The sequence below is a fragment of the Ips typographus genome, linkage group LG16 (assembly GCF_016097725.1).
Source record: "Ips typographus isolate SLU linkage group LG16, UJ_Ityp_2.0, whole genome shotgun sequence".
In the NCBI taxonomy this organism is placed as follows: Eukaryota; Metazoa; Arthropoda; class Insecta; order Coleoptera; family Curculionidae; genus Ips; species Ips typographus.
In genome coordinates, this window is record NC_138437.1 from 8,247,954 (window position 1) to 8,264,289 (window position 16,336).

The window sequence follows — 16,336 nt, forward strand, 5'->3', positions numbered from 1 at the left end:
AGTAAAGTACAGTGATTTTATTTCAGCAACATTTTCTTAAAAGGGGGCGGTAATTGAAAATACCGCAGCTGTTCTCGGAAGAGAAGATAATTTCGTAGTTGTAATGCTATCTAGCGTAGAACAAACTAGAACTCTGGAAAGCCAGTCGATTTGGAACTTGAGCGTAAAGCTAATTTCGGAACATACGTGTCATTTGCAGACTTGTTCCTGTTTGCACGACAGGTAACAGCATTTTAAAATGAGAAACCCGACATTTTAGATAGCTTATCTTAATTTCTTCAGGGCCCCAAAACGAGTCAGCTCAAATAAATAAAAATTGATTCGCCTCTCTCTGCTTCGCTTTAATTTCCTGCTAACACATTTTAAAGGTTCTTTTCAATTAGTTTTTTCCAATTAAATCTACTAGCTTTAATTTAATCGCCAAAACCTTCTCGTGGGGGAGATAAGCCGCTTCTAGAAAACTGAGGGTTGCTATTTAAATGCCGGTCCACGTTCTTGCACGTCAACAAACAATCTGTTTAATATCACGTGGGGCCTTTAAATAATAATTAACAAAACCCAAAAATGACTGGCATACCGCAAAACTAGGACGTTTTGAAAAGTAAACGGAACAGTGCGTACAAGCTGTAACACACCGAGAGAGAGAGAGAACACACACCTATGTAATTAAAACCGTAATAAAAATAAATTAACGCATTATATTATTTTTTATCTTGAATTCCCTTTTATCTGCTACTCGAAAAATTTCTATTAAAAATTACGTAAATGTGGTGACACGTGCTACTTTCTCTAGTCCAAACTTAAAACAGTAAATAGATAACGACCGGTTTGCTTCAATGCGTTGTTTTCGCTCAATAAAATATTGGGATAACTTAAAAAAATTCCTAAAAACAATGTTATTTTCATTTATTATAAATTATCATCTAAACTTCAATTAAAATAACATTGTCACGGGTTATTACACTGCTATCAGAAAAAGTTTTATTTTAACACAGTGTCATCTGCAGAGGGGTAAAGATAACGAAGTTTGTGAATTTGGAACATTAAAGAGTTTGTGAAATCCACTGTGCGTACGAAATGGTTGAAATAATTTTATTGAGTAAGTTTAACAGAACAAAAATCGGTCTACGGTTAATAACCAAATAAAAATTCAATAAGAATCTTCTGAAAAAAATTAATAATAACCGTGATAAGGATTGAGTAATTTTTAGTGAATAATCCTGTACATAATGTCCCAAATTCCACTGGTCTCAAAAACTATAAAGCCCAAATCCATTAGAGACAAGTTTTTGTAAACTGATCACAGATCACTATGCACTATCAAATGCAGTGGGTTTAAATGCCGCAAGAAACAGAAGGCTAGAAGAAACAACTTTCTTTAAACACATACCAAAAGAAGATTTGGATATTTTCGTAAGGGTGATTACGATTTCAAGGATGAAACAATGTAATTCAACTGGGGTGATATTAAAGTGGCACCAACCAGAATACTTAGCAGAGCTTTTAAGGAGTTGATTAATAGAAAGTTTATTCAAACACAAAGGCACTATTAATCTAGTTCTCATATAGACGAAGTTTGTGAATTTGGAACATTAAAGAGTTTGTGAAATCCACTGTGCGTACGAAATAGTTTAAATAATTTTATTGAGTAAGTTTAACAGAACAAAAATCCGTCTACGGTTAGTAACCAAATAAAAATTCAATATAAATATAAGAAATCTTCTGAAAAAAATTAATAATAACCGTGATAAGGATTGAGTAATTTTTAGTGAATAATCCTGTACATAATGTCCCAAATTCCACTGGTTTCAAAAACTATAAAGCCAAAATCCATTAGAAACAAGTTTTTGTAAACTGATCACAGATCACTATGCACTATCAAATGCAGTGGGTTTAAATGCCGCAAGAAACAGAAGCCTAGAAGAAAGAACTTTCTTTAAACACATACCAAAAGAAGATTTGGATATTTTCGTAAGGGTGATTACGATTTCAAGGATGAAACAATGTAATTCAAATGGGGTGATATTAAAGTGGCACCAACCAGAATACTTAGCAGAGCTTTTAAGGAGTTGATTAATAGAAAGTTTATTCAAACACAAAGGCACTATTAATCTAGTTCTCATATAGGACAGAAATTAGGATTTTGAACAAGAAGAACGCATTTGAACAATTAATAACCTAGGGCTAAGATAAATGAATTCTTTGTGATCGCGGGTGGTGTACAAATCATAAGGTGTGGCGTTTAGGGCTAATGCGTGTCTTGAGACATTTTTTATCCTCACTATTTAAAGTGATAACGATCTACCGGGGTGCTATAAAATCCAAGGCGCCGTCAACCTTAAAAAAAGGCAAATAAGAGCGCCGTTTAAGCCTACTTAATTCTGTCAGTGAGGGCAACACCTTACGAAGTAAATTACAGTGGAAGAGTGAAAGATAATTTACTGTCAAACACTCTTGAGCTGCTTAAACGCTCTTCTAGATTCAATTTTGCCGTGTTATTAGCCGAGGTTTAATCACGTCCTTTCAGGAATTGTTTCAATTTCAGTCTCGACAGAATGTTCATTGTTTACTAATAGTAATTTTTTCCTTCAGCCGGTCGTCTGCAGAAGACAGACGCCTAAAATGCGAATATAATTACTGAAATATTAATTACACCAGCTTTAGAGGAATGAAAATGATGAATTAAGTTGTTTTTAAGTTAACCAGTGTTTTTCGGATTTCCATTTAACTATGCTGCTACAAGAGGTGACTTTATTATGAGAATCATGACAGATATTATAGAATTAAATTTTAATTGACTTTAAATTAGATGTAAAAATGTCAGCTCGTTTACACTTAATATGCTCGCTGGCTACAACCGATGAATTAGAACAATTTTTTTCCGCCTATCACCCATTCAACTTTGATTATATTGAGGTAAACGTTCTAAACTTGTAAATTAGTAGTGAATTCCAACGGGTTTCATCACACCGCAACCTGGGAAAACTACAGCAGAATTTGTTTACAAGCTTTCCTCTATCTATAATAAATTAATTAGTTGGAGTAAAAGTATAAATTCTTAAATTAAACAGTTTTTAGGCCGATTATAATGCAGGTGTTAGATTTAGTGATTTCAAAACGGACACGTGAATTCCAAACGAGGTTTATTAGTGAGGTTCAGGAGAAATTTTAAAACTGAATTGATTTTGGGACATGGGTCCAATCTCACGATAAACAAAAGGATTTAATAATTAATTTTCGTTCAAGTTTGCAACTTGCAAGTGATTATTAATACCGAGAAGAATTAATCCGATGATCTGGTTTTGGCTTTAAGTATTCATCAATGAAGGTTTGGGCGTTGATGCGGATGATAGAACCGTTATCGTGTTTTAAACTTATGGGCAATTTTTGTAGAGCCGACAGGTTTATTTGGATTTAATACGAGCTTTTGTCGATTGCTTTATTAAAAATAGTGTTTTTATGGTCATAGCCAATAAACCTGGCGTGTTTATAAACATTTTCGTCATATTTGAATAATCCACGTGGATTTTAATATTCCATTAAGCCACAAGAGATGTTGTTTGAGACATGTTTCTGTTTATTAATATTTTATGCAATCTGTTTTGATTACACACACACATAAGGTAAAATCACATCACAAAAACAGCGGTAGTCTACGTTTCGCTGTCCTCTGTTATTTCCTATTGATATTACGCAAGTCAGCACTAATAATCGGCCTTAAAGCACATAATATATCGCCAAAGATATCTCGTTTATATGTTGGAAAAACAATACAGCACTGACCTAGTACAAACAACTTCACTGTGTTTGCTTGTCACGTAATTCGTTTACAACCAAAGTGCAACTTTTCCTGTTTTGAGGACTTATAGTTATTATTTCAATTCAACTTTCTGTCATAAATTTTCATACACGCACGTATGTACCTAACTAGGTTAACAAAATTCGCTCTTCATCATTACGGTTGAGGGAGTTGCGATTTAATCACAAGTACTACAGTTTTATACCAGCTTTTATGGTATTATTAGCGTCAAACGTTATATTCACTTCATTTTATGACGGGTAACAGTTAGACTTTTTGCTTACTTAGTGATCAGACTATTTATTTCAGAGAGAAGTTTATTACTATAAGAGGAATTTTAAATTTTCTATTTCGGATAAATCTAGTTGGTTTTCCTAAAACGTAATAATACTTCCATGTATGTTTGTTTCTTTTTATCCTCAACCGGTGAAATAATTTATTGCATTTATACTCTTCGATTCTGACTATTTTTGACTCTTGGCTGTAGTATTTTTAGCTTGAAAAGTTATTTTAGCTTGAATAAATGTCGGCATTTGATAATGTCTATTCATCTATCAATCATACGCTCAATTCAGCTTTCAGCAAAATAATTTTAGATTTATAATTACTGGAATAATATTTTGCACTTAAAGAAAGAAAGGGAAGAAGAAATGATTAACCCAAATAGTTTTTAATGTCGAGCAGAATTTCAGGTCCAGAAACAAAATATTACAACATGAAACTCACTAGATTACATGGTAATACTGCCCATAACATTTTTTGGACAGTATCTTAGTAGGCGCAAAAATATATTTCAGTTTTAATTGCTGCCGTAAAACTGGTAATAACTTGTATGACAAATTGCAACTGAAATGGTGTTTCTTGGAGATTAAACTTAAACATCAATAATTCAAAAGTGAAATTTTCCTGATAAACGCCCGTTTAAAGTTGATGTGTTGCAATTTTCCCCATATTCTTATCGTACTTTCTTTGTTAATAGATGTTAAGCCTTCTAAATGCCATCTTTTAATAGCATTTGACACACATACTCTAGGGAGTATTAATAGAAAAAGCATTGTGGCTGGAAGAGATTTTTCATTCGATGGTACATGCAATTGTACAATAATTTATCGAGTGATATTAGTGTTGTACAAGCAAAAGGAAAAAGGCCAAAGAGGATGTTCCAAAATGTGCCACGTTCTATTGCTCTAAATTAACTCGCCGGTTGTATATAGAATCGATTCGAGAGCTGCCGGATCATTATTTTCTTTGAAGAATTCTCAAATAAACATCGGCTTTATAATTGAGAGTATAGGACACGTTTTGTTCTAACTTAAGCGTATAGAGTCTGCCATGCCAAAGATACTACTCTAGTATCCGCGTAGCTATGCCTTGGGCTTATTTTAGCACCTGAACCCGTACAAGTTGATCCTGACGTCATCTTCTGTCCAAACAATTATATTCTTACTATTCAGTGGCGTTTCCACACACAAACTCAACTCATCTGGTGTAAATGATGTGAACTCATAATATTGTAACTCATTAGAAGAAGTAAAAACCCATCTGAGTGGCAAATAAATCATCGACATATGAAATAACGAGGCCTAGAGCAGTCAAAGGAATGGACGGTAAATATTGTAAAACAATTAGAATAACGGCGTTTCCGAGTGAATGATGGTTTGAGCAACCCATTCAGAAATAAAATTTCGTTGTGGTTGAGATGAAACTTCATTCCGTAGATTGTTGGAGTCTTGATTAAATTAAGAAAAATATCGGCAAAGTGGTTTTTGGGTTGAGTTCCGACTTTAACTGATTCGACCTTTTGATTGGGCCGCTTATCTGGCTGGGAGAATTAAATAGCGGCGACTTGATTGTGATTTAATACTTCGCAAATTTACACTTATTAAATTCAATATAGTGTCGGCAAGTTTACGATAATTTTATTCTCGGTTTTATTAGTAGTAGTAAAATTTGACTAGACGTGACGTTTCTCTCCATTAGAAGAAATTGTCTATTAATTATCTGTTGAATTACACAATCGAATGTGCGAAAATCGAAACTGTTAAGTGTCTATTTTAAATATAAGTTATAAATTTATTGCTTTGTTTTTGTAAAACTTTTCAAACTTTTCAAAAATCGTTTAGGACGCACCTGATAGTACATTTAATCACTTGAAATACTCCAAAAGCCGCTAGATATATTGCACAACTTTAATTTAGATTTTCGAGACATTGAACGTATAATTTCAGGGTTTTATGTCCGGATACAGGATATGTACTTGGTTATAAATGTCGTTGATTGTGGTGGATTTAAAAGCTTTGAATTTTTCGTTGACCTGTATTTATGACATCATATCTACAGAAAATTGAATTTATAATGAAAAGTGATAACCATAACTGTATAACAATACAAATTTCGTATTATTGCTCCACTTGGAACAGTTAAAATCAGTTTCTAGTTTTGTATTGTTAAAAATAGGCTCTTACTCCTAAAAATAAATGTAAATCTTCATTGTTTTAGTAGTTGAATTACATGTAATATTTGATAGCTATCAGTATGTTCACCTTCAATTTTATGTATGGCTATTAAGGTTCTTAATCAACTAAAGTGATATGTCGTTGACAGTCTACAGTGGCGTAGTATGATTTTTTTTAACTTAATGCACACAATTTTTAAAACTAACTTCAATAACAATGATATTTTAAGTACTAAATTAATTTATTTAGTGATAACATTATTACGAAACGCGCTTCTAGGATGGATTAATGACAAAATTTCCGATCTGACTTTTAATTATGATCAACGTTGTTATAATTAAATGCGTGTTAATCGATTAATGTGTCTTAATCAATTAAGACAATTGCTAATTTGCTAAATTAACATAAAATATTGTCAGTACTAAAAGTTGATTCTAATAAAATTAAATTTGACAATGTGGCAAGTAAATTAACAGCCTTTTGTATGAAAAAAACGCCAAATTGGTCTATAGAGTTGATACAATCATTCTACTGATCAACTTATCAATATGTTGCTAGATAAACCCTAAGCCAATTTTTTTAATATCTTGATAACTTCATCGAAAAGCAAACTAAATTTCTCTTTATTCTTAGCTTGAAGTAAAATGGTTTTCATAAATGTACTATGGCATTGACAAATCAATCTTAAGGCTTACATTTGTGTGAGACAACATGATTTTTTTTTATTAGAGATTTAAGTAAAATTTAGACTTTACGACCGAATAAATCACCCTGTATAAAACACTAAGTTTGGATGCAAATTTTATTATTTTGATATAACTGCAACTGTAATTGGAAGTTAAAAAAACACAAAAATCTTACAGAGTGACTAAAAAAAATCTATTTTAAAGATTTTAATCGTAACCAGAACGTTTTTCAGAGTTCAAACAATTTTTTGGTGAATGTGAAAATAAACATAAACCTTGACGATGGCTTAATCAAAACTTTCACTGAAAGAAAATCATAACACAATCTTGTAACGTCCGATAAAAAAAATAGGAAGCTGTTGTTTTTTTTGTTTAATTAGGCTCATCTCTGTCAACTGAACCCCTAATAGTGGTAAACTAAGTGTTTATTTTCGAAAATAATTTAGTTTTCTATTAATATGACAGACATTTTAATGCTGTAGTACTAAAGGCGTATTTGTAAAGTAAATATTTTGATTTCATTAATTGAGAATTCGTGCCTTTGCACCTCGCTCGACTTCTGGTCGTCTTGTTGTACTTAGTTTAAATGGTTTCATTAGACGACGAGTGAAACTTTAAATTTATACAATTTTAATAATAACGCGGTAAAATCCATTTTAGCTTCGTTTTAAACCGTATTTTTGAACTGTAGCCTGGAACTGTATTTTTAGAGGTGCGTTTATTAAATTAGTTTTGATAGTTGGTCAACTTGTTGAGAGCTTTTAAATAGACTTGGGGTTTAAATTGACTGAATTTATTGTTATAAAATGTCAGTTTGAAGATTTATTTTTGAATTAGATTTTTTCATTAAACTAGGCGGTCATTGATCTTTTTGTGCGGTAATGTGGGTGTATGCCTGCTAATTTGAAACACGTAATTTTATCTCTCAATTAATTGCTAGTACGCAAATGTTAAAAATTCTATAGTGTTATCTAACCACATATTATGAACTTAGGAATATTCCGTTTATTTTTTTTTTGTATAGTTATTTAGGTGCCCACTTTATTTTTAGTGAAAGTGGGGTGTAAAAATATAATTTTCTAAATTGAAAACTCACTGTAGGGGCTGGTGTCGTCGGTGGTACCATTGACGGTGCCGCCCGGCAAAAGCTGAAGATGTCGATTTTTGATGAACATTTTGATCTTCCTGGCAGTGCCGGTCACGTGTGACAAATTGGCGGAACGCTCGCTGCGGGGGGCGGCGGGGTCCTCCTCCCCCTCTGGGGGTGGCTTGGTAGGGGGGGCGGCTCGTGCGAGGGCGGCAAAAGTCAGCAGTAGGCCCAGCAGTAGCGCCTTCACCATGACTGGGACATAGTGCTTCACTGTCACTGTCACTGTCGTATTGGTGGCGGCATTATCGGGCGGCCGAATACGTGCGGCTCGCAAATTCACAAAACAACGGCGCAACTACGTGCACCTAAACCGGCGGCGGACGCACTGCCACTGCCAACTGCCATCGCCACCGCACCAGGCCATGACGAAGAAGAAGACGACGACGACGCTCTCGCCACTCGTCATAACACGTCGCGACGCGACTATCTAACTCTACACTTAACTTGTCCTCACTCTTCTTTTCTTCCGCTAACAAGTCCAAGTCCCGCTAGACCTGCAACACAACTTCAATCTATATCTAGACGATCTACTCCCACCATTCCGCTTATACCGAGAAAAGGGGTGAAACAGAGCCAGCTTGCTCTAAATTTGCATTCAGGAAAATTTAACACTAAAAAGTTTTGAACATTTCTGTTAAAATCTTTTAGATTCTCTTGACTTTGAGTTTTTTTAGGTTCTTGTCAAAAAGTCAAACTGGTAGCAATAATCTTCTTATGTAAACTCGTTAAATGACTAGTTAAGTTTAACTTTCGAACTTGTTTTAGAATAGTGTAGCCACCTTAATGCCACTTTATCTCACTGATAATAAATTGCTATAAAATAAATATACAGCAATAATAAGAGTAGCTTATGGCTTTAAATTGTCACACGTAATCATGAAGTTGTGCGGTAAGTTTCACTTTCTGCACTTGACATAGTAGCTCACTGCTTGAACAAGTTTAACTTCCCTTGTATCTACGACATGTAGTACAAACAATTACATCTTTAATTAAACATATTTTCTTGTACATATATCAATGTTTGTAAGATCGAAATTGGCAGGAAACTCACTGGAATTTTAATGGGATCCGCCGTTGTGATTAAGATTAATGATGGGCAATTTTGACTCTTATGTACAAGAGTGTTGAATGTTTTTGATTTTCACCTTTTTATCAAAATTGCACATTAACCGCACAAGATAAACTTGAAACTAAAACAATCCAATAAAAATGTTATGTTTAGATCTCACCAAACATCAGTAAAATTATGGTAATTAAAATAACATAAGGTACATTAACCTCGTAAAACGTTGTTACCAGTTTTTTATTAGAATTTTAAAAATAAAACAAATTACCACATTTAAGGATGTTCATTGGTTTATAACTACAATTTTAAATTGTTGTTATTATTAGTCTCACATTTTTGGCGCCACTTCACCCCAATTCACAGTATTGCGGCTATAAATATAATATTTACAAATCTGACAAACACTTGAAGCCAAATCAAAGTAGTTTAAACAATCCTGTCTGGATTTACTTTATTGCCAATACTTAACTCCACATACACCCTAATACACGAAAATTCAAAGCTCAAATCAAGAAGGTTTAGCGGATTTACCAGCATTACATAGAGATTAAAGCTTTGATCTCTTTTACGAAAATCTAGCTATCTTTGAATGAAAAAACTTCCTAACATTCGGGCATACACTAACAAATAGGGTACATTTACTAATTCACACAATGCAATAATTATTAATTAGTATTACCCAATAACATTATATCTCCAGACTCGTTAATTATCGCCACCACTTTTTGTTTACTCGTAATCCCTCTTTAATTCGCCTCAAGGTTTAGCATACACGCACATAATTCACTTTCAAGTTCCTTTGAGGAAAACAAAAAAAAAAATATTACGCAACCCCCGAATAATCGATCACATAAACGCCGGTAAATGCCGTCAGTTAATCTAACTCTTTCCGTTTTATACTCCGATCAATTTTAGTACCTAACCCAAAATAGAAAATCTGAAACCGCAATTTGTAAAAGGAGCTATGTCGGAAAGCTTGCCTCACTTTATACGATTTGGTTCAGCAGGTTGTGAATTTTGGTTTAGTATCACAATTCGATTAAGATGTCCAATTAATATTAGAGGTTCAAGCTAAAAAAATTAATATAATAAGTGGCTAAAACACGTTGCTTTCTTCATACTCAAATTTAACTATCAATAAACAATATTAATTTTTGTTAAAATTAAGGAATTTAGGACTCAGTTTATGAATTAAGGAAGCTAACTATTCACATAACCCTCTCAAATTTGAAGAAATTGTTGCTTTAGGTTACTAAACTTATTACCTACTGAAGCGAGACGATAAATTTTTATGGAAATTTCAAAATGTAATATTATTATTACAGTGAATGAAGTGAGAGAATAGTTTTGTTAGATTCGGTTACAGGGTTTAAAATCGTATAATTGGAAACACGTTTCAGAGTACGAAATTGTTTTCTAAGTATTTGTTTCATTTGTATGGAACTTTTAGAAAATTAGAATAAAAGTGGCAAAACTTGCTCAACGATACTAGAAGAAAAAAATTGATTCTAAATCATCAGTTTGGTCAAAGATAAGTTATCAATTTTCAAGTCTTACCATAATCAAATATTTCTACTGTCACCTATACAAAACACTGACTAGTTATTTATAACTGAGCTATATTAATGATGCGTTGCCAACAATCTGAAAAATCTGCAGGGACTACAAATAGACGCGAAGAGTTTACTAAACATTAATAACTGCAATATTATAAATATTTAACAATGTAAATATCGCTAATTACAAACTTGTATTGAATCCACAAGGTTTAAAACCGCTTTTTGGTGTGTGTGAACCAACTTATTACAAATGATCATAAATTACCCGCAAGTCCGCGTAAGCTTTGGTGTATAATTGTAGGAATTTATCAAGATTAAGGCAGAGAAAAAGCCAAATGTTTGTGCAAAGGCCACAAGAAAACAGCCACAAAGAAAAAATTAAGGGTTTTTAGTATAAATATGCCCTCTAGCTCTTCATGTTACCGAGATATTGAATTTCAAAAAGTAGTAAAAAAAGACCCTAATACCCCCCCCCATTCTATCAATTTTTTTGAAAAATAAAAAAGTGCTTTTTTTGTACTTATTTCACCTAATTTAAGGTTCTTTTGTATAAATATGCCCTTTGCTGTGCATTGGAACCCTTATAGAGCAAAATAAAAATTTGTCAAAATTGCACTTTTGACAAAAATTGAATTTTTTGACTTTTTGAAAAATCGTAGCTCTTTTATTTAAATTCGCATGAGATTCGTTCCAACGCCATTCGAAAAAGCATAAAAAATACTACAAAATGGGTTAAAAATGGCCTCTGTAGCTCCTCCCGTTACCGAGATATTGAATTTCAAAAAGTACCTAAAAAACCTCTCTGGTATCCCCCCATTCTTTCAATTTTTTTGAAAAGTGAAAAATTTTAAAGTGCTTTTTTTGTGCTTATTTCACCTAATTTAAGGTTCTTTTGTATAAATATGCCTTTTGCTGTGCATTGGAACACTCCTGGAGCAAAATAAAAAATTGCCAAAAACGGCATTAGAAAAATAAAAAAAAATACTACAAAATGTCTTTAAAAATATTGATTTTTTTGTCTGCTTCTTTTAGATTTTAGAAAAATATAGAGCAGGATTTCAGTTCTGTCATACTTAACAAAATCAAAAAACAGCCTTGTTCGTCCTTATTTTTCAAGTTAATATATCTAAAATGTTAATTTTACATTAATTGCTCGTGTAAGTTGCATAACCTTACAAGGAATATTTATGAAGAAATCACGAAAATTCCATTTTAAATATTGAACAGTTATGCTAGGCGTTTAAAGTAAGTTGCTCGTTGTATGAATTAAAGTGGCGGCTACTTGTTGATGTTTTAATAAATAAATTTAATATTTTTGCAATTAATAATGTACGGAAATACCTGGTATAATTTTTTAAGTAAACTAAAATGTTGTAAATTAGAAAGTACTGCCTGCACCAGTAATATTTTGAGTGCCACAAATTCGTGTGCTAACACAATTTTTAACTCAGTTAAAATGCGTAAGTTAGGTGAATTTTCGTCCCTTCATGGTTTATCAGCAAATTTCAAAAAAGTAGAGTAATTTTATTGTATTCACTACCAAGACAAAAGCAACTTATGTGTATTTTAGTGTAATTTTCTTTAATTTTGTTGAATCATCATTATTGTTATTATTTCTATTATTAAGGTAATATCTGTGCTTACTTATCATACATCACCTACTAGAGTGGCATTGAATTTCCAGGTGATTAATTAAATCAGGAAGTTATCTATTGATTATTATTGTACTCTCGCATTCAATTAACCGAGAACGTATAATCATGAATGGCATAGATAAAACCCATGACACATTGCTAAAAGATAATGTAGATTGATTCCTTGAAGGTACCTGTAGACGTGCGTTTGGGAGGGTAATACTCGATTTTCCGAGGACAATTTCCTTTTCACGTATTTTTGCGGTTTCCTTTATGGTTTAAGTTTTAATCAGTTTACGCATTAAGCCTAAAAGGATTGAGGTTTGCACAGCAATAGAATTGCAATTTTATTGTTTTTCGAAAGCGTCTGAAACTAGAACCTAAACATAAAGCTAGTAATTTATTTAGACACAATCAAATGTTTGCCAACGGTCAGCTTTTCCAAAACACCTTGTGACTAGAATTTATCACATGCATTTACTTACAATCAGATATGATTCCAGGAGTTTAAGTCGCGTGCTCATTGGTGTGATTCATAACCAAAATTAGGTATGTACGACTGCAAAATCAGATGCAATTTCTGCTGATACGATTCCTGTCACGTCGTCCATCCTGATAAAAGTTAGTCAAGGTGTTACACGTCTAATTGAGCGTGCTTTAATTAACTAAGACACTATGAATGGAAGTGGTCGGATTAATGAGTTTTTTGATGCCGTTATTTTCACTGGGTTTTTACGAGTTTCGTGTCGGCCCTCTTTAGTATGTAGGCAGGTTCGGGTAATATAAGTTATTAACTGCAAAAAAGGAAAACTCCCGGCAACAAAATAGGTAAACAGTGGCAGGTTTAATTAAGTATTAAATTTATGAGTTTGGGAACAGTAATAAAAGCAATGCCCAGAAAAGGAAAGTGGTTGCGTGAACTTTAGCATGAAAACTGGATAACTTTCATACAAGTGTATTTTATCGTCTAGAAGTTTGGAATTTGCCAATAATTTTAATAGTTTTTTTTAGACACGTGTTCAAACATTAGGCTCCTAGACATAAATAACAAGTTAATGTTTTTTTTTATTGATTTCCATTAAGATATAATGAAATTTATTTCAGTGGATTTCCTATTGAAAAAACATCTGGAAAGCCCATCAGAAATTATTATTTATTAAAGAAACTCCAGCTTTCTTTGAGCGCGTATTTCCATAACCAAAACAATCCTCGACCAGTTTCCGCAAAAAATAGAATCAGCGCCCGTTGTTTTAATAAACCGAGGTTATTTCCGTAAATTTGTCTGTTTTTATACCGAGATTTAGGTTAATTTCAAACAATAAACATTAGCAACTTTGTAGCTAGGCACGCAGGTTGCGGCACTTCTGAGGTTCTTTGTTATTTGTTTCCAGCTTGAACCACCCAGAAACCTAATTACTAAACGCTTTACTGCTCGTTTTCAACATTGAAATATTAATGTGGGAGATTTCCAGTCAATTTTCCGCACAAATTTAATAAAGATCGTGGGGATGCCGACACAAACGAGTTGATAAAATTAAGATAATGGGTGTTTCTTTCACCGACACGAAAGTCATTTTTCTTGTGTTAGGGATGCCCATCTGACAAAATAAGGGATGCTGCTTTTGAAGTGGATTAGTCGATCCCATTTCCTGTTACACACGATGCGATGAAAGGAACAAATTGATATTTATAAATTACTACAATTTGTTTACTTCTTTCACCTTCCTATTAAGCTTCGTTTGTGGCCACTTTGTGTTGACGACGATTAATAACAACTTTAACTTGTGGTGGATTTGTACGATTCTAAGGGAATAAGTGGTTAATGTTGCCTCTTTCACTCAGAAAATTTGTTAAATTTTTCCCACCAAACTGAGGGGAAGGAAAACAGACAGATAGAAAAAAGTATGATAAGAGAGGTGTCCTATAGTAAAAGTGAGGAAAGGAAAATTATTGTATGTCTGATGTAAGAGTTTGCTTTCAATTTTAAACCATATTTGTAAACCAGGTACTACCTGGTTATAGAAAAAGCATTTCTAGTTTTAGGTAGTTTATGACAAGAAATACCTGATAGAGGTTGTATATATTCCAATTTGTACATTTTTCCTTCGTGAAATAACTCTTTGATATGTGTGGGTGGTAAAAATATACAAACTGCGCAGGGTTGTTCAAAGGTTAGAGTACTGACGCTGCGTTGATTGTGCGGTCAAGCACATACAGTTGACCTGCAAAATAAAACGGTCGGCCTGGACATTTTTACGTTTTAAAATCCTACCCACGAGGTCTATTCATCGAAATGTAAGTCAATGAGACTAGACGGATTATTAGCGTTTCATTGAAAATCACGAAGCCTTGCGTAAGGAACCATAACGTTTCTTCTAAGTTTTAAATTAGTCACGTAGGCACTTTGATGAGCTTGTTGAATTTACATTTATAAATTTCCCTGTACAATATCAGGACGATGTTGAGCGATTTTTTTTCTGCATTGCAATATGTATGTATGAAGTGTTGATAGCGGAACGAGATAAGGAAAAAGTGCGGTCTTTTCGAGTTAGAGTGTGGGACGGGTTTAAATCTATGCAGCGACTTAGTACCGCCTCTGGCGGGTAACAAAATTATCATTACCATGTCAGATAATTTTACACATCGAATAAAAGCGCCTTTACGCATTCTTAGCTAACCACGCAACATACATTGACACCTGTTTCGTACCTAATTACATTCTTTTAGTGTCAGTGACATAAATCAAGGGCGAGATATTGTGCTCATAATATCTCGTGTACAGTTCAGAATTGGTGCAGTTTAGATCAGATTTTTACACAAAAGTAGCCAAACGGGAATACGATTTGCAGTAAGAATGTCGTTATGAAGGTAATTGATCTGAAACAGACAGGCCTAAAAATGTGAAACAGTATATTTTTTCAATATCTACACTTTTTTTGCATTGAACCAAAATCAACAACATTTATTGCCTTTCTTCTGATGAGTGATAAGAAAACGTGACCTTCCTAGAGTTGACATTGTTTTCAAAAATAGTAGATTGGATATTATCAATAGATCACTCCAAGTTATTTGCGTCAAGTTTAAAAATACTATTTTTCTAAAATGAAGTTCAACGACTATAGGTGTTTTGCTTTTCTAATGCGTAATAGGAGATTGTTTTATAAACTGTCAAGAAAATGTATTGCTGCAATACTGGACATAAAACACTGAGAAGAACCTAAAAGAAAGGTAAAAACGGCTAATGCAATCTGCAATTTAGATCTGCTGATTACTGAATTCACGTTCTCCTGAGACTGTATTGCTAATTATCAATAGATCACTTTAAAGTACTTTGCACGACATGTTCAAAAATCTGAGTTGCTAAATAGGACGTATTAAAAATTTCACACGATTTCTTTTATTCATAAAGTTTAAGAGATTGTACGTTTCTGGACAGTTACATTTTTTCACCTAATGTCAAGTTTAATTTACTTTTAATTAAAAAGTTAATTATATAACTAATGATGGTGAAGAAATTCATGTGTCATTACATACAAGCATGGAAAATTCAAAAATGAGCGAGTAGCCCTCTCTAATCAAATGTCACTAAGTTCAACTCTCTTCTGGATACTTTTGAATTGAAGTACAGTAGAATTTAAAATAAAAACACTTGTCAGTTATAACATTAAGTAAAACAGTGTGTCACCATACCAATGTCTCCCCTGGTCAACAAATATGTAAAAATAAAAAGACTTAATTATTTTGACACCTGAAAGATATACAGCAGAACATTATGCTGGTAGTTAAATTTTATGGGCCAACCCCCACAGGGTTTCCTAAAGTGTAAAAGTAAGGGCGGGTCGTCTTTTGCCACTAAAGATAAATAGTGGCATCGGATCCGATCATTATGGGAAGGGTTTGGTCAAAGGCTTATTTTAATTGTGTCCTATAAATTTCGTGACGATTAAATTAAATCTTTTTAAGGGGGGAGGGGTGAGAAGAAATTC

At 33.2% G+C, this 16,336-nt stretch overlaps 1 protein-coding gene across 1 annotated transcript in view; it reads right to left on the reverse strand.

Moving 5' to 3' along the window:
• Positions 1–8,579, reverse strand: part of LOC145738823 (uncharacterized) — a 43,960-nt gene extending 35,381 nt beyond the window's left edge. Inside the window, exon 1 of the mRNA XM_081993904.1 lies at positions 8,038–8,579. Within this exon, the coding sequence (XP_081850030.1) occupies positions 8,038–8,281 (244 nt within the window). The 5' untranslated portion in view covers positions 8,282–8,579. The remainder of the gene's footprint in view (positions 1–8,037) is intronic.
• Between the last annotated feature and the right edge of the window lie 7,757 nt (positions 8,580–16,336).